This window comes from Salvia splendens, chromosome 9, assembly GCF_004379255.2.
Source record: "Salvia splendens isolate huo1 chromosome 9, SspV2, whole genome shotgun sequence".
Classification (NCBI taxonomy): domain Eukaryota; kingdom Viridiplantae; phylum Streptophyta; class Magnoliopsida; order Lamiales; family Lamiaceae; genus Salvia; species Salvia splendens.
The window spans coordinates 7,464,291-7,482,455 of record NC_056040.1 but is presented as its reverse complement, the minus strand read 5'-3'; the positions used below and the strand labels follow the sequence as shown (position 1 = coordinate 7,482,455).

The 18,165-nt window shown below is 35.8% G+C and overlaps 2 protein-coding genes and 1 long non-coding RNA gene across 5 annotated transcripts; 2 read left to right on the top strand and 1 right to left on the bottom strand.

Moving 5' to 3' along the window:
- Positions 1–1,129: 1,129 nt before the first annotated feature.
- On the top strand, positions 1,130–3,476 carry LOC121748912. 2 transcript variants are annotated; one of them, XR_006039547.1, is made up of 2 exons: positions 1,130–1,760; positions 2,220–3,476. It is a non-coding gene; the product is annotated as an uncharacterized LOC121748912 (long non-coding RNA). The 2 variants fall into 2 exon arrangements; XR_006039548.1 differs by having other exon boundaries at positions 2,212–3,476.
- Positions 3,477–3,778: 302 nt separating this feature from the next.
- On the bottom strand, positions 3,779–10,234 carry LOC121748911 (arginine biosynthesis bifunctional protein ArgJ, chloroplastic-like). Of its 2 annotated transcripts, none has more exons than XM_042143476.1 (18): positions 10,002–10,234; positions 9,773–9,852; positions 9,485–9,613; positions 8,430–8,553; positions 8,154–8,227; positions 7,891–7,935; positions 7,656–7,706; positions 7,506–7,574; positions 7,309–7,367; positions 7,015–7,084; positions 6,688–6,768; positions 6,533–6,619; positions 5,935–6,057; positions 5,401–5,463; positions 4,842–4,919; positions 4,612–4,757; positions 4,298–4,368; positions 3,779–4,177 (listed from the first exon to the last, which is right to left on the bottom strand). In XM_042143476.1, exons 1-18 carry the CDS (start codon positions 10,141–10,143, stop codon positions 4,095–4,097), a joined length of 1,575 nt encoding a protein of 524 aa, XP_041999410.1. In that variant the 5' UTR covers positions 10,144–10,234; the 3' UTR covers positions 3,779–4,094. The 2 variants fall into 2 exon arrangements, with proteins under 2 accessions (XP_041999410.1, XP_041999411.1); XM_042143477.1 differs by having other exon boundaries at positions 9,997–10,135.
- Positions 10,235–11,569: 1,335 nt separating this feature from the next.
- Positions 11,570–18,045, top strand: LOC121749516 (survival of motor neuron-related-splicing factor 30-like). Its single transcript, XM_042144087.1, has 8 exons — positions 11,570–11,785; positions 12,659–12,727; positions 13,309–13,431; positions 15,576–15,658; positions 15,784–15,859; positions 16,133–16,318; positions 16,687–16,815; positions 17,722–18,045. The coding sequence occupies exons 1-8, from the start codon at positions 11,714–11,716 to the stop codon at positions 17,884–17,886; spliced, it is 903 nt and encodes a 300-aa protein (XP_042000021.1). The 5' UTR covers positions 11,570–11,713; the 3' UTR covers positions 17,887–18,045.
- Positions 18,046–18,165: the final 120 nt, after the last annotated feature.

Here is an 18,165-nt window from a genome sequence, read left to right as displayed (position 1 = left end):
GCTGGTTGATGTGGGATGATGAGTCTCACGTGTAGATTTATTTCAAAGAGACAAAATGAGTTATCTACCCACATAATCTTCATCTTTATTTAGTTGTAAACTTGTAATATATGGTTGGAAAAAATTAAAGTTCTAGTTAATCTCACCTTGACTTGATGTTGAAGATGATAGGATTAGGTGGGGACAAAGATAGGGTTTGCAATCTTCTTCTTATGGATCCCATTGTGTGTATTTGGTGGGAAACAAACCATCTCCATATGATGACAGATTTCTTTCGAGTTAAATTAGGCATTCGAAATTACCTTGTAATTAAATTATGTCAATGTTCTCTTCTTTCCAAAACTTAATTTCCAAATATTGTGCTAATAAAAAATAAGTAGTGAACATGTAACAAGACATTAGATATCACTAATAGCTAGCTACATCCACATGACATGGATTTATGAAATTAATTAATTAAATTTGTTATACTAGATGTAGGTTGGGAATGAGCAGGACAAGTGGGAATTAAATAGCATCAAAGGTAGGGGAAAATGAAAGTTGCAAAACCAAACTCTCATTTGGTCTTTGCTCTTTCCATGTAAAACGGATTAGTTAGGTGAATCCAAGTACAGTTATAAATCAGTTACACCAAAGTGGCATAGATTTATCACAAACCCTAAAACATAGATTTAGCCACTGCGTGTTTAGGACAACATATCAACACACAAAAATGGGAATAAAATCAAAGATATAATAGAAACCCTAATTGAAAAAAAAAATTGAAACGAGACATAAAAATGGCAAAAAGGGTTTATAAAACGATATTTATTTAAGACAAAAGTATTTATATTATTTCGGGAAACAAAATAAAGGCAGAAATATATATGGTATTGGTACCTAATCCCACTTTCATTTATCGTTTATTTATTCCCAAATATGTTCTAATCATATATACTACTCCTATAAATCTAAATTAAAAAAAAAGTATATAGATGAGGAATCCATGTCGTCCAAACACTCCGAGACAAAGTAGATTCAGAAGAGAAAAGCAAGCTTTACTTTACGACCCAGAAAAAGGAAATTTCAAACCTACAAAAGAGTGAGCTTAGGAAATTGGGTCGACACTAACATAACCCTATTTTTTCATCTTCATACCCACCCCACACCACCCTATCTATCTCTATATTTAGTGGGCAAATTTTTGTGATTGAATATTACAACCCCCACAAGAAATCAGGAGCGCCATTTTTCTTGTGTTGAGTTATTTGGCCATGCTTGTTTCTTGCCATTTTTAAAGGGCTTATGTCTCTTAATTATATCTCTTCTCTACTGTCAATGTTTGTGTGTGGTTTTCTTTTGCTTTTGCTTCATTGTTGAAAAGGGTTTTGTGGGTTTGATTTGTTTATCAATCTTTGCTTTGGTTTGGACCCATTTTGATTCTCAAAATCTCTTCTTTAATCCATCTTTCCTTTCTTTAATATATATGTTTATCATATATGTGTTGTGTATGCGCCACTTGAGCCCTATTTTCAGCTTCATTTGTCTTCCACTGTTTCATCATATTTTTGGGTTTAATCAGTTTTGAGGAATTGAAGTGCATGGAATACACATGAACACATATACGTATATGCCTGGCTCCCTGTATGCCATCTGTGGAGCTCACCGAAAAAATCGATGGCCCTCCGTGGATGGCGTATGAGGAGCCAAGCATATCCACACATCGTATATGTGTTTGATTTACTTCAAATTCCAATTTCAATTTCAATTTCTCTTGCCAGGTACATATATATCTCTTTAATTTCTTATTTCTTCTAAATTTTTCATCAGAATTGAAAAAAAGATTAATTAGTAATTAATCAAACACATGAACACATATACTTATTTCTTATATGTTTTACTAGTATTTGTCAGAGATCGATGAGGTGTTTCAGGTGGAATAAATTAAAGAGAGCTATTGCAATTATTCGTTTTCCGATAAGGCATCAACACTCTCTATAAACCGACAACATGAAAGTTACAACCTATGTATTGCCCAATCAACTTCAACCCCTATATATAAAAATTTGTGTGTGTTTCTGTAATTAATCTTTTTTGACACCTTACAATTACATCAATTTGAGAGAACCCCACATCTACCTGTTCCATTAGTATAATTCTTGATTAACTAATAGTGGTGGCCACTTAATTACACCTTTACTAAAATGGTTTTAGTTAACTCAATTCATTTAGTTTTGCAGATACTACATGCAACAATGTAAGAGTATCAAGATTGGAGATATCTTGGTGAGGTACATTATTTATACATAGTACTCCACTTAATCAATCAAAGATCAAGAAACACAAAAACTTTACAATTTCTTGCAAGATTTTGATGGGAGGTGGATGCTAGATATATAGCTAATTGTGGATAGATACAAAATTGAGTGGAGAATGTGATGATGCTAGCTGAAAATTGTAATGAGTTATACGCAAGGGACATGAGGCTAAGGGTTGTGGTCACTTTAAAGGGTATTGTATATAGGAAAGTGAAACAGATGGATGTATGCAATGTGTTTGAGTGCTTAGGGTTTTTTAGGTCCATCTGCATAGACCCTAATGTGGGGTTACCACTGTGTGTGTGATAAGATGAGATGAGATGAGATGATATGAAGAAACATCATTTTATTTCATTTTGCAGGTTTAGAGTGTGTGTGTGGTTGGTTAATTGAAGACACACATACAACAATGTACATTCACATGTGTGTTTCCATATAAATGTAATGTGAGTGTATGTGAGAGAGAGTGGGGAGGGAGCTAGGGTATGTGGGCAGGGGAGTAATGGGATTCTATGAGTAGTAAAAAGAAGATTTTTTATCATATGATGGCTGCTTTTGCTGGGCTTGTGGGATCCCCCATTGATTCATACATTTACTCTAGAGAGGGAATGGGGAATGGACCACATGCACCCATCTAAAACACAAGAAAAGGGGAAAGAGAATTTCAAATTTTCAATCTCTCTCTCTCTCTCCATTTCTTGGTCTCTGGTTGGTTAGTGGAGAATAAAATTACACAGTCAATGCAGGTCAAAAAAAGGACATATTATTGGGGTTCTGGCATCAAGAGATGGGACCACCCCACCCCTTCCAGGAGATCTCCTGAAATCAATTGGATCTTGTTCTCTCTCTCTCTCTTCATGTTTATATATGTGTGTGTGTATACTTACAGACACACAAAGAGCTCATCAGGAAACCAGTGTGGTGGTGTGCAGTATGGAGAACATTCCCACTGCATATATCAGCTTTGTCTTAAAAGGAGGAAAATGTAAAGGAAAAAGAGAAATTACTATTGAAATATTGAAAAAAAAAAGAAAAAGAAAAAGAGAAGGGAATATGTGAGGAGAGCATATATGGGGTAGATCACCTTTCTTTTCGCATTGTGTTTAGACTGTACTTAAAAGCAGATTCTATTCTCCACACACACCTCTCAAACTTTTAATATATCACCTCATCTTCTGACTCCACAGCTTTAAATTAAACAAATCATTGTATATTTGCATATCATGTAACGCTTGTAAATTGTAAAAGTGGTTGAATACTTGAGCTTATAAGGTAAAAAGAGAATTGTGAATTCGACAGAGAAAATACAAGTGAGGGGAAATTGAAACAAAATACCTGTAGATTTTGATGTTGGCTACCCAGATGCATGAGATATGTTTGGTGGCCTATTTCATGGATTGATTTTTCAAGATTTGTTGTATAATGTCTTTTTCCCCACAGCTGATTGGGCTGAGTTTGAAGTTTTGAACTTTCAAGATTGGTAGGTTTTGCCTCCCAAGTTGGAGGTATTCGATCCTGCTGATTTAGTAAACAAACTAACATACAATTCAAATACTTGCTTCTACAATTTGCTTGTTTCGAGGTTGCTGATTAAGACCGTAATACACGACTTAGTAAATAATTATTGTCTAAAATCAACAGGCTAAAAATATCAGATTACAATATGATCCATCGACCAACTGTTGCAGAGTGCTGGAGCCCGAAAAGTGATTGTGTAGAGAGTGGAAGACCAATCTTACAGTTGAATAACTGATGAGTGAAAAATTGTTCCATAATATAGCCGCAAAGTATATCTGCTCAAGTTGTGTACTCAGCGTTTATCTTCACGTAGTCATAGCTGAGATCGCAGCCCCATGCTTGTCCAGCACCCGGACCATCACCTATTTTAGACGGCAACAATGGTGTAAGGAAAATGAAAAAAGTTCCAAGGTCATGATATAGTATAGTTGATATGCCCAAACATGGCGTCAACAATTAGAAAACAGATTTCTCAAAGTTACCAATAGATATCTGAATTATGACTGTCCCGTGTCTTTCTCCCGCTTCTTGGAGGTAATTACTAGCAGCGGCCCTGAAACATTTTTTTGCTTATTATCACAAAAAAAGGAAAGAAACTTGACTGCTTAAGGACTCCTATCAGCTTATATAATATGATGAACTTTTGTGAGCCTATACATATATGCATGCAGAGTAAGCAGAAATTTCAGTTTGAAGGGGGCTTCTTTATGAGCACAAATGAAGAGGCTTGTAAGATAAGGTCCAAAACATGCCGATTGGCTCTAATTCCACCTAATTTCTGGTAATTTAAAGTTACCTATCAAATGACAGTGGCTGGCCTTTCTCCATCAATTTAGTATCACCAAGTGATATTCGAAGGTTATTTTGATCAAAAGGGATTCCAGCATAACCAGCAGCACAAGCTATGCGCCCCCAATTTGGATCCCTGCCATATACTGCAGCCTACAACATGGATAATGAAATTAACATCTGACCAAGTCTAATCAGAATTTTCCAATCAGTTCATCGAAAGATATATTATCATGCCTTGGTTAATGAAGAAGAAGCCACAGATCGTGCAACTTTTGCCGCGTCGGCTTCTGTACACGCCCCTGATACTTGGACCTGGAAATTGTATTCAGTTAAATCCGGTGAAGCTATCTACAGACTATAGACTCTCATAACTTCGGTCAGTCAACACCAACTTCAAGCATAAGAAAGCAAATAGCTCCCCGTGTAAAAATATTAGGAGGGCACCACAGTGACATTATACATAGTTGACTCGGCCTTCAATGGTGTTTTTACCTTTCAATGAGATACTAAGCATTTTATATTTAAGATTGCTGATGCCTTGTGAAGCAGATGCCGTTCCAAAATCTTAATTATAAAATTATATCATATGATTGATGCCCAGTAGCCGAAAGAGTTTATGCCCATGGGTAAGAGCTTATTCCTTCTTGGGTAATGGGTAAGACCTTATTTCTTCTTAGCAAAGTACTTAGCAGTATACTTTCATACTAGAATACTCATTTTTAGCTGCTACATATGTAACAAGGAAAGGGTTTTCGAAGCAGATGGAATACATGTTTTGGGAAAATATGCACACCTCAATCAAACACGTTGCTCCTTCGCCATCCGAGGCTATTGACTTAGCAAGACCTTGCATTACCTGACAAAATTGATATTAGAAAATGTCACGTGGAAGTGAGATCATCTTTGAATGTATGTATGAGATAAAATAATCAACCGTGTATACTATCCACCGTTCCACACCTAGAGAATTAAGCACATATTACATATCTACTAATGGATCTCATATCAGTCAACTGCAATGTCAACTAGGTAAATAGATTTGAACTGTTTTGTTCAAACCAGTTCCATGAAATAAACATCACAGACCCCCAAACCTATGGTACTTCCGTTTTGCTTTGTCCTCCCTGGCAAATAAGCGCAGGAAATTCATAGAAACTGAACTTCCCCAGCTACAAAAAGCAAGCGCCTTAATCTAATTGCAGTTTTACACATTTTTTTAATGATAGAAACAATAACAGACAAATTTCAGATGCATTATATGCCCAGTCTGGATAGTAATAGAGAGTCAGAGAGATTATTTGATACCAACTAAGATTGAGATACGTACAACATCAAGACAGGCTTGCAAATGTTGTGCATCAGAATCATCAAGAGAAAATATTTTACTTGCCCTTGAAAGGCCACTAGCCAAAGCAATGACACAATCGTTAGTACTGGTATCTCCATCTACCTGCCAAAAAGCATCGAGCAGGATAAAAGTGAATACAAGCTTTTCTCAATCAATAGTTACTAGTGTTAGGAAAAAAGAAACTAAACTTTATTCCAGAGTTATGTACTGATTAATACATAAAAGAAGATGTCTTAACTTGTTATGATTAAATAGATTGTCTGTGTGTCTGTTAAGTAGATTGCATTAGCTCATTTAAGATCATTAAATCATCAAGCAATGCATTAATTAATCAATACAATGGACACTAGTATACATGTTAAACTGTCAGACTACACATGTGTCGATTGTCAGACAAATGTGTCAACTGTGAATCAAGAAATGGAGGGACTACATAGGTTAGTGAACACTATACATGTAGAATCGTCCATAATGAACAATATGTTAGTGTGCATATTAGAAGTGCATGTATTGCTTCATAATTCCAAGCAGATAAATCCTTCTGAAAGCAAGATATAGGACGAACTTTGACACTTACGGTAATTTGATTGAAACTACGGCCGACAGCAACTCGCACCATTTTTCGCCACACATCACTTGAAACTGAGGCATCGGTTGTTATAACCTAATAAGTAAATTAATTATTTGTTATAAATTTTGTAGGACAAAAAAAAAGACATCTGAAGTACATACCCCAAGCATTGTGGCCATGTTAGGATGAATCATCCCAGAACCTTTTGCCATACCACCAATTCTTACTTGTTTTCCTCCAACCTATTTCAATAAATAACAGGAAAGCTAACAATGATTGTAATGAAACACGTCATCATAAATCTCAACCATCAAATTCAAAACTATCAAACTATTGAAATTAACAACACTAGTATTGCTACAAAATGCCCCAACTCAAGATGTCAACTTCAACTCTAGAGCAGTAACAGCAGTTCAATATAAATCATGATTAGATAATAAAGAAGACATCTTCAATGTATACACATGAATGAACAAAGAGTTCCACACCTTCGATTCTATTGCAACACTTTTGCTCACAAGATCTGTGGTAGTTATTGCTACAGCAGCAGAATCTGCACTGTAAACACACAATAAAGCAGAAACTTTAATGTGGGAAAAGGAATCGAGTTTAAAAACAAAGGAAATAGGATGAAATGGATTCAACTATGCATTTTGATAGAAGAAATGAAAAGAAAGCTCATCTTCACATCCAAGTCAAGAAAAGTAGCTGGAGCTGGAGGCATAAATGGAACAATATCTATGAGTCTAACATTTATCATTAGGTCTATTCTGATGAATTACCTTTGAATAGTTGACGACAGACGATTTACTAAATCTGGAAGTGACTTAAGAAGTGCATCCTGCATGTGAGAAAGAATAGCATTTAGCCAGGCCAGTGGCTAAATTGCAGCTACCTGGATTGTTAATTATAATCTTGAACAATTTGTGAATACATGCATGCATTGAGCATAACCAATAATCATGACTATTGTTTCTACCTTCTTGATACGTTTACCAATCACCCCAGTGGATTCAATCAAAACTTGGTCGGGCTTCAGTTGCAGTAACTGTATTCTTGCAAGTTAGATACATAAAGACTAATTTTAAAATTAAAATATAAGAGGAATGGCAAACTCAAATACAGATACCTCAGCAAGGGCATGAGAACAGTCTAGTACATCCTGATAACCAGCATCACCCTATAAACAAGTTTAAAGAAAACTAGTTCCATCATATATTGGTACAGATAGCCACTGCTATGCTAAATGATCTAACTTCTGAAAGTCTCATAGAGAAATTTCCTGGCTGAGTATTTCCTTTTCTTTTACCAAAATTTAACCATGTTGTTTTAATGTATAACAGCAGTAGTGAAAGGAAAATTACCGTCGCTGCATTCGCTTGACCAGCATTTATCAGTACCGCACGGCCCTAAGAAGTGAAGGCACACATCAGTTATCTGGAGATATGTTTTCTTCCTGGTGTCTTAATTTCTCGTCATTTCTAATCCTTTGTTATATTTTAAGATTTCATAAGTTGAAAAATACAGATAGAATTAGACAATTTAGAGGAAGGTATGAAAATTGTTGCCTGTAGGCTAAGATTGGAGATCCCCTACAACCAACATAAATAGGGTTGTAATAACATACGGTTTCAGACTTTTCAAGTGCGTTTTTGCAGTATAGTACTGGTGCAGCAGCAACAACATTAGTTGTAAATGTGCCTACATAATTAAGTAGTGTATTAGAACAAAGCACATGTTTAAGAAACCAATGAACCAAACTCCAAATTTTTTTAAAGATGTAGCAAAAGGTTGTAGTATATCAAGGTTCCCACTGGGATGCTGGTTTGATGATATGAACCACAGTCTACTAGTCTAAATGGAAGAATGCTAACATCTCCAACAAGTAACGAGGAGATCAAACCTGCAGATACGGCATCTACATCGCAAGTGACCAGTGCAAGATCAGGCTTCTCTCCCACTGCACGTAATCCACCGTATATCCCAGCAGCTTTGAAACCCTTTGGTGCTGTAACTCCACCCAGTATCTGGAACATTGAAGTCCATATTAGTGGTCAACTAAAATGACACGTAAACACCTTAGCAGATCCATTTAGTGAATTATCAATTTGGAAGCAAAGAAAAAAAACATCCCCTTTTAATATTTAAGAATTGATAGACTAAATCCAAACTATCTGTCTATATCGCACTACTTTATCTAGTTCAAATTCTACACCAGCATTGCCATAAATAAAAAATTAAGTGATTCTTACTATCATTGCATCACATACGGACTGAATTCTGAAACATTCAAGGAGAAGCATCTCCATATTAATAAACCCCAAACCAACCAACCCGGTGGCTCCCCTAAAAAGTTGATAAAATAAAATAGTAAAATTTACAAACCAATCAAAGAATTAGACTCTGAAAAATCAAACACAAGTATTCATTTTCCCCATGATTGTAAGGAGCAGACACACATAAGTCCTCCCATTTGGGTAGACAACTAAAACTGCACCCATGTGATGAATGACTAGCATGATAACACTACAATGCTTTTGAAAAAAGAAGAGAGCACACAACAGAAGCTAATATGCATACTCACATACCACACTGTATACACGCATGTACATTGCATACATGTACAAGGCGAATCCATAGCTTGATAATATGGTGAGCTAAAAACTTAACACTTGGATGCATGATGCATCAAATTTTACTAAAATATCAATGTCCATATAAGATGTGTTTGAGAAACTTCAATACATAAAATTTAAGCCAAAATATTGAGGTATTAGTTTTAATCATTTTAGGTTGGGTTAGTTGTGTTTAGAGCATAAATATATAGGGTATAGGGAAACGTTTTGGGCTTGCAATGGGATTCAGCCCTGCGCTAGCCCTTTATAGATACACCTCTCACTGAAAGAGCACCAAATACTTGGAAGAAAAAAAAATGAAAACTTGACGCTAATTATTAACTTGATGCCATGGCCCTTCAGGCAACAAAATAGGAGCTGCCGGTATGTAATTCGACACGTCCTCTCCAACCGACACTGTCGCAAAAACTCTGCAGTTATTCATTCTCAAACTACCTGCTGGTGAATATATCTGCGCAATAAAATAGCTGGTCTGATTACCATCCACAAATGCATATTTTCTAATTTATTGATTAAATCATAAATGCAGAAGCAAATAATCAATTAACGAGACATGGAACCTATAGCTATCATTACAAGTATAGTTGAATGAACGGATAGAAATGCAAACCTTGGATTGATTGAGTCCGCGGAATTTGAGGGTGAAATGGTGAGAAACGTAGAGAGACATTGTTGGCGGCTGAGTCGGAGCTACATGGGATGGATTAAACAATTTAGTAATTTATTTTAGGGTTTAGCAAAGATTTGGTGTGAGATTAAGTTGGACTGAGACTTTAACAACACAGTATATCTGAATGCACATAAATAATTAGATATGTTTGAAACATAAAATACATTACTGTTTAACGGCGGCAGGAGAGAGGCGGAGATAGCGGTACACACACTGTGGCTGTGCTGCTGTTGTTGTTCGCAACGAGAGAGAGCTGTGTGATGACGATTCTTGATTATGTAAGCATTGGCGTGAGCCGTTAAGCATCTCATTCAGGTATTTCAAGTCATTTCTTTCTTCTCTTTCTTAATTAATTCCCCAAATTCTATTTTTTTTCCTAGATTTGACAACGGTTGAATGTTGAAAGATGGTCTTTTTCTTGAACACAATTGACATACATCGAATTTGGTTGATTACTAAATGTGCCAAAATGTTTATTAGATTGAATTAATCGAGTCATTGGCACTCATAATGGAGGCCTTAAAGTCGGAGCGTCTATCTCAATTTTCTCACGTCGCTCCAGTAGCATATCTCAGAGCTCATCTCACAGGGCATATCTCATTTCCACATCATCACTATTTTCTTTTATTTTAATGTCAATATCTAAATAATACTATAAATTAAAATATATAATAAATTAATTCTTCGGTGTATTACAATACTGGGAAAAAATACAATGATAAGCAAATTTCAATAAAATTACAATAAAACATTTTAATTAGAGAAAAAATTAATAAAGTAAATTAAAAAAATAGTGAGTAGAGAAGGATGTGGGTGTGTGAAATGAATATGATTGTGAGGTATTTATAATAGGAGAAGAAATTTAATAAAGTAATTTTTAAAAAATTGATTATCAGGCCTGGCACCCCAATGGGGGCCTATCTCGGGGCCGATTGAGAGCCGATGGCGGATCGGTTGAGGTGTATGATCGGCCATGGGGAGAGGTGTTGGTGAGTGGCGATCGACTCCCTCTCCACAATGGGAGTCGATCGGCGCCGATGGGGTGCCCGATCGCTCGGCCTTCGCGATCGGTTACCATTGTGAATGCCTGTGAATGCCCTAAGTCAGTTATTGAATAACTTTATTAGTTGTTCCTCAAATTTATTTTTCAATTAAGAATTTTATATGAACTCTAAAATTTTAAAAAAATCCTTATAGTCTTTATTGCTGGTACTCATACCAGAACTAATGTGAAAATCGAATTCAATTGTGGCGTTTACTACTTTTTCTTATTATTGTTCAAAGTATGAAAGGTCAGTAAAGCCTGTAATCCATGAATAAGTCCGAATAACCTATTAAATTAAAAGAGTTAGGATTGGAAATTTAATGATAAAATCACAATCACATTACCTGAACAAACTCATTAAATTCAAAGGGTTGGTATTGGAAATTTATTGTCTAATAAAATTATGATCCGATCAGCCTGCAATCCAAGTAGGGTTGATCTGATCTTTGACAATTAATTCATACAAATAATTTTTATAATATATAATTTTATAATAATTTAATCTTTCATTTTATATTTAATATATATGTATATTATATTTTGTTAATATAATAGTAGATAAATGAGTTATAACATTTATATTCAGTATAAAAAATAATTTTAATCATGTTTGAATGAACTAAATAAGCAATGGGGCATAATGTGATATTTAATTAGGTAATAATATATTATAACCCATATAAAATGTATTCTGCAGACGTCTCCATTCCTAGACGAGGGTTTCAAGTTATTTTTCCAATATTCGATTAGAATTTATTAATATCCTGTTCCTTAGCATCATTGGGGATTGCTTCGATCCAGTTTGAATAATTTGAGTACAATTTGTAGAGAAAAAGATGGAAGACGAAGAGGTGAATATCGAAGAATTGGCTGCCAACCTTTCTACTTACCAAGAGCAACTTCAACAGGTGCTTACTTTTCCTTTTCCGTTTTCGTGCGGGAATTGATTTTGTTTGTGTAGATTATTCTCGCAGCGATTCAAAGACTTCTTTTTTGGCTGTTTTGCTACGGATTTTGGTCTTTTTTAGTGTGAATTGTTTCTTCTTCGACGCATTTTAGTGTTGATTGTTGACAGCGAAGATTGGAGGTTCTCCTTAGTCTTCAAACCTAACTAGAAGTGCTGAGCTGCTTTGATATCCTAATATTTACCGAGTATGGGAAGGAAATAGGCTTTAAAGTTTAAACTTTGCCTCTTTCTGTTAGGCTTTTGAATTTGTGATGTGTGTTGACAACTTCAAAATTCTCATTCTGATGCTATTCACTTTACTTTGTGGCAGTGAAGTCTAAACCATGATCTTTGTATATTTTATAACCAAATACTCTCTCCGCCCAAGGTAGATTTCATGTCACACTTGGGAGAAGACACGAGATTTTAGGAGATGTTATTTTGTGTGTTAAGTGGTGAGAGAAAATATAATTTTATAATTGATGTGAGAGGGAACTTTTTTCAAAAGAAGAAATGTGACATCTTTTGTGGGATAAACTAAAAAGGAAATTGTGACATCTACCTTGGGACGGAGGGAGTATAATTTAATGGGATATTGCTCTTGGAATCAAATACTTCAGTATAGGAGTGAGATGTTGGTGTTCTGTTCACCTATTCCCTATCTTGTTCTTATTGAAGGGGTGATGCCTGGCCAATGTACAGTTTTACTATTCACTGCTACTATTTTTAATTTTTGGATTTTTGGTTTCTCTTAAAATTGAATATTACTCATTTGCTTCAGTATTCCAAATTTGGTATTTATGTCAACTGTATTTGTGTCTTAATATGATTCAAGGTACGCAAATTGTTGAAAGATGATCCGAAGAATTCTGAATTTTTGGACATGGAGAAAGAACTTGCGGAGGTGATTTTTTATTTTTATTTTTGCAAACTTCCTTCCTCTCATCGTTGCTGGTGGATCCCACAGTTCTAAGTATGAGATCCTCCTATTCTTTCTGCTTAACATTACATATATCATCATAGTTGCTAGTAGTTAGAGATGTTTAAGAACACCGATCATTGTTGTATAATAGGTTAGAAGGTCATTACTTTCTTTATAGTTTAATTTCAATCTCTCTTTCTCTCTCTCTCTCTCAAATATTACTATTGCTCGAACAAGCAGTTTCAAGAAACCACCTCTGACAGATGAAAGATGTTTTTTCCCTTGTCGTTTGTCAAGGTGAGAATATCTTATCTTGTTAAAAGAAATAAGCATACATGGTGTGCAGAAGTGTCGGGGTTTTAGAAAGAAGACACTAGGACTTTGTCAAGATGCCCATCACTTCTGTCTTGATTCCATTGCAGGTGTGCTATGTGGTGATGGCCGGCCTGCTCTGTCTCGTGAATTTTGGCTGTCACTCTGGATTGAAGTTCATGTTTTCATCTTTTCACTAATTATATTATGATGATTGGCTGATTATAATTTGGATTTATTTGTGGCTGAAGGTGATTGCATTGACAGAGGAGCTTCTGACAACTGCTAAACAAAATGATGGTAGTTCTGAACTTGTTAATGGGACTAGTGGTGAAGCATCTCCTGATCTGCAACTTTCTGGGATCACCTTTGATGTTAGTCCTTTTCTGACTTGATTTTTTTGACGAGTCTTTAGATTTTGAGCTAACAATGAATAACGACCTTATATTCTTGTAAGTTGTAAGACACATTACATCTTGGTAAGTTGGTATTCAATTTGTGTAATAGTGTTACTCTAGCTTGGAAATATTGGGTAATTTACATTGGGATTTGGACTCATCTTGGATAAGTGGTTGGGGTAATATCTGAGCATCGATCCCATGTTCTTTATTTTTGGCACTAAGTTCCAGGATTGAATAGAATTATAGTAGTCCTCCAAGCCATGTCCCTACTTATTATCTATTCTTCTATACGTACCCAAAATAGAGTTATGTCTACTTATTCAACGAAACTGCATAGTTGCAAATAATGTTGGTAAAAACATATTTTGATTCTTCATGTAAAAAAGGGTTAAGTTGTTTAGTCTTTGTTGTCATGCTGCATTGTATTTATTTTGCATGAGTTGTCTTGAGTCATATCTGATAATATTCTTTGTCAATGAGTCTTTTCTGAACTCCTTTCATGATAAGTTTAAAGTGCCCTTCTTTAGTAAGTTCATGATAAGTTGTTTAGCCTTTGATGTCATGCTGCATTGTATTTATTGTGCATGAGTTGTCTTGAGTCATAATCTGATAATATTCTTTGTCAATGATTCTTTTCTGAACTCCAGTCATGATCAAGTTTAAAGTGCCCTTCTTTAATAAGTAAAGGGATATATACTTTTTTCAGTCCCTTATTATTTTCATCTCCTTAGCCATGTTTAAGTTACTAGAAATCATGGAGATCGTACATTCATAATGGAAACTTCTTAGCTATCAGTCATTTTGTGGTGAAATATGAACATCACCATGTTTGTGAATAGAAAAGCTATGGTACGCAGTCCAGGGATCTGGGGGGGAAAGGGGCTCCTTAGACTAACAAAACCACTTTAACACATGGTCATTGCTTTTTTTAATAGGCTTTGTGGAGAGAACACCGATTGGCCTACTTTTGATTGCCACTAGGGGGTGGTGGGCCAGGGGTCACGGGGTGCTGAAAGAGGTGCCTTTATTAGTTTATTTTTGCAAAATACTCATATAGAGTTGTGTTTCTCAAACAATCATGTTTTCCAACTTAGGTTTTGTACCGTAATTTTAGTGCCAGTTCTCCATCCCACAAAGCAGGGAACACTTTGCCATTTTAGGGTGCCCGTCAAATTTAGTTCACACTTACTCCCTCCGTCCGCCATTAGGAGTCCCGGTTTACTATTTTAGTCTGTCCGCCATTAGGAGTCCCGGTTCACTTTTACTATAAATGGTAGTTACACATCACTTTCCACTAACTCATTCCACTCACATTCTATTATAAAACTAATATATAAAAATGGGGCCCATATTCCATTATCTTCTCTCACCCACTTTCTCTTACATTTCTTAAAACCCGTGCCGAACTTAAATGAGACACCTAATGGCGGACGGAGGGAGTATATCTTTGCTAATTTTGGACCCAATGTACTTATTTTTTACCATGCAAACTTCATTTATCTACAAATTTACCATGCATGGCCCTCCATTTCTCCACTCATAAGCCGCAACACACTCTAACTAATAAAGTGTGTTCTTTTTCCACTCACAATACATTCCATCTAATATTTATTAAAACTTGTGTCACAACCTAGTGTTGTTGCGTGCACTATTTTGTGGGACGGATGAACTATATATATATATATATATATATAGGAAAATGATCAATACAAAAATTGATTTCAATATAAAATCCAGACCAAATCCTGACCATGAGATTTGACAATCTAATGGTCAATAATTAAATAAAAACACGGAGGGTCATTATAAAGTAGTTTTAGGTCATATTATAAAATTCGGGTTTGAGGTCATGTTAAGATCATTTTATGTCATCATTACTATAATAACGTAAAAATAAGCTTATGAAGACTTAAAAATGACCTTTGTATGCTTGGTTCTGCATTTTTGTATTAAGAATGAGCTTTGCATAGATCAAAACCCATATATATATACTGATATATATATATATACTCACATATTCAAAGTTTTAAATCGAACTAATTTCTAAACAAATCCCAGTTCTGGGCTTCACTGCCACTCATGCTGATCTGACTACTTTTATTGGTAATCCCATGCAGAAACCAAGAACTACTGCTATTGATGGTAATAAATTTCCTCTTGGAACCAAAGTCCAAGCTGTCTGGAGCGAAGATGGAGAGTGGTATATATAGTGAATATATGTTTTTGCTTGGTTTTGTGTCTATTAATTAGTAAAGATGTCTCTAGCCTTCAGTTTCTTTATCTCTTCTCCCTCTTGTATGTGGCTGATTTAGATTGAATGTTCAGGTATGATGCAACCATTGAGTCTCATTCTCCAAATGGGTATTATGTCACCTATGATGGATGGGGTAACAAGGAAGAGGTAATTTATCTTCCTTCTTGCATAGTGCTTTTTTCTAACATCAAACGGTCAATGAAAACAAAAAAATTACTAGTAATATTTAACCCTGTGACATAGCAGAAATAGGAAAGGACCCTATAGAACTTGTTAAACTTAAAAACTGTTTTTACAACCTGGTTTACTATCTGACCTAATCTGGTTTATTTATCACGCAAAGGCTCTGCCTAACCTTATGTAGCATCATATTGTAATGTGATTTTTGAGATTGCATTTAGAAGGGGTTGGTGATTCCAGGTGGATCCCGATAACGTTAGACCTATCCAAGAAGGCACTGCAGACCCTTTGCTGGAAGCTGAAAAGATTGCTGTTGCTACAAAAGAAGCCCTAAAACGGAAGATTGCCCAATCCGCTAGCAAGGACTTCGAGGCCTGGACTGTTCCTGCAAAACTTCAAATTGATCGTAATGATCCTGAAGATGTGGTATGTTTGGATTTACTGCTCATTTTATAGTGATTATGATTGAATTAGTGCTCATATGCTGAGTTGTCAGCTAATTTTAATCCAACTGTTATATGAAGGGGATGTTTGATTTTATTTTCCACTAGATGAGCTAAGATTGGGAAGGGTATTGGTCATTCCAGAGCACTGGCCTCATCCCCTAATCTTAAAATATTCGTACCTGATTACTGATGTTTAATTGCATCCTGGAACCCCCTCTATGCCCTCCATCGGGGTTGAGGACAGGACCCATGATGGGGTTTGAGGATGCCATTCTGTGTAAAAATGATGGGGTTTGAGGATACCATTCTGAGTTCTTTTACATTTTTTTTAAAATTTATTTTACACAGAAAGCTACAAAGCGTAAAAAGATACATGCATTCAAGTCCAAAATGCGTATGGAAGAAAAAGAAGTTACACAAAACAAGAGGCAGAATGCCTGGCAGCAATTCCAGACCACGAAAGGCAAAGCTAAAAAGGTGTGTTCACGTTTGCTGCCTGCTTGTATTTGTGTTACACACATCTTTATGTTGAGTCATATACTGCTGTAAGCAAGCAGTGCCCCCCCCCCATTTTGTGTGTTTTTTAAGAGAGCATGATCCGCCTTTCACACACACACCCACACACATTCTGTTGTGTGCACAATGCTGGTATGTGTGTTTGTATTTTTCTTTTCTTGCTTTTCTCCTTGTGTCTCAATGTGCTTAAGTGCATAACTCATAACCTACAAGTGCATCCAATGCTATTCTTTGCTATGAACTGTATGTGGAATCTAGAATCTTCAACCACCTTGCTTTAATTGCTCACTTGTCATAGCCCCTTTTTGTTACAACTGGGAATAGTATCCTCTTCTTTTTTACTGACGAGAGCTAAAAATTAATCAAATCCTTTTTCCTCATGTTCGGTTGCCTGCTGGATTGTTCACCACTTGTGCTGTAATATCATGTCTTCCACTATTTTTACCTTTTGGTTTCCCTCAAAAAGCTTACAATCATAGTTGTGGGGTTCACATCAATCGTTGAAATGAAGTTTGATATCCTACTTGCGCTACACCAAACATGCATTCTATGATACATCAGCATGTGACTGGATGGCTAATGCAGTAGGAGTATAGACGTTACGTGGATGCTTGGAAGATGTGTACTGTCCTACTAGCTTCATGTATCTCATTTCTGTTATTTCTTTCTTCTTCCTGCCATTTACGTCTTTTGTTTGCTTTCTACTTTCCAAGCCATACTCAGTGGAATTTAGTGACCAAGTATTACTAATGCATGAGGCTTCTTTGCAATCTACAAGACAAGCATTTTTCTCGTGTCGTGTCTTTTCAACAAGTACAAGGTTCTCTTTTTTCATGTACTATATTGAAACTTGGCTTTATCCTAAAGGTTGGTTTCTTCTCCGGGCGAAAGCGCGAGAGCATATTCAAGTCTCCTGATGATCCATTTGGGAAAGTTGGAGTGACTGGAAGTGGGAAGGGTTTGACTGAGTTTCAGAAAAGAGAAAAACATTTACATCTCAAAGGAGCAAATATGGAAAGTGCAGATGAGTAATGTAAACCAGTTAGGGCTCTCTCTCTGTTGTGTAATTTTTAAGATAACTGAGTTTTCTGTGCAAATTGTGGTTGCACTAGCAGAGCCATATATGACCATGTTGGTTCATGATTGAAATGGTTTCGAACTTTCTATAGATGGCATTAACTTGTGATCAAATAGTTCATACCTGATCTCTTCCATCCAATGAACGGCACACTTGCCCTAAACTATCGTGATCCCACATAATTTATGGAAGCTCGATCTACACTGAATAGTAGACACTGAAAAATACCAAGA

What these genes read in the sequence shown, in the direction of transcription:
- LOC121748911 (XM_042143476.1), bottom strand. Translation starts at nt 10,143, where the DNA reads ATGAGATGCTTAACGGCTCACGCCAATGCTTACATAATCAAGAATCGT. An exon ending in TCTCCTGCCGCCGTTAAACA is followed by an intron (nt 9,853 to 10,001) that starts GTAATGTATTTT and finishes CATCCCATGTAG; the next exon opens with CTCCGACTCAGCCGCCAACA. An exon ending in CACTTGAAAAGTCTGAAACC is followed by an intron (nt 7,936 to 8,153) that starts GTATGTTATTAC and finishes TTCACTTCTTAG; the next exon opens with GGCCGTGCGGTACTGATAAA.
- LOC121749516 (XM_042144087.1), top strand. Translation starts at nt 11,714, where the DNA reads ATGGAAGACGAAGAGGTGAATATCGAAGAATTGGCTGCCAACCTTTCT. An exon ending in TGGAGCGAAGATGGAGAGTG is followed by an intron (nt 15,659 to 15,783) that starts GTATATATAGTG and finishes TTGAATGTTCAG; the next exon opens with GTATGATGCAACCATTGAGT. An exon ending in CGAAAGGCAAAGCTAAAAAG is followed by an intron (nt 16,816 to 17,721) that starts GTGTGTTCACGT and finishes TTTATCCTAAAG; the next exon opens with GTTGGTTTCTTCTCCGGGCG.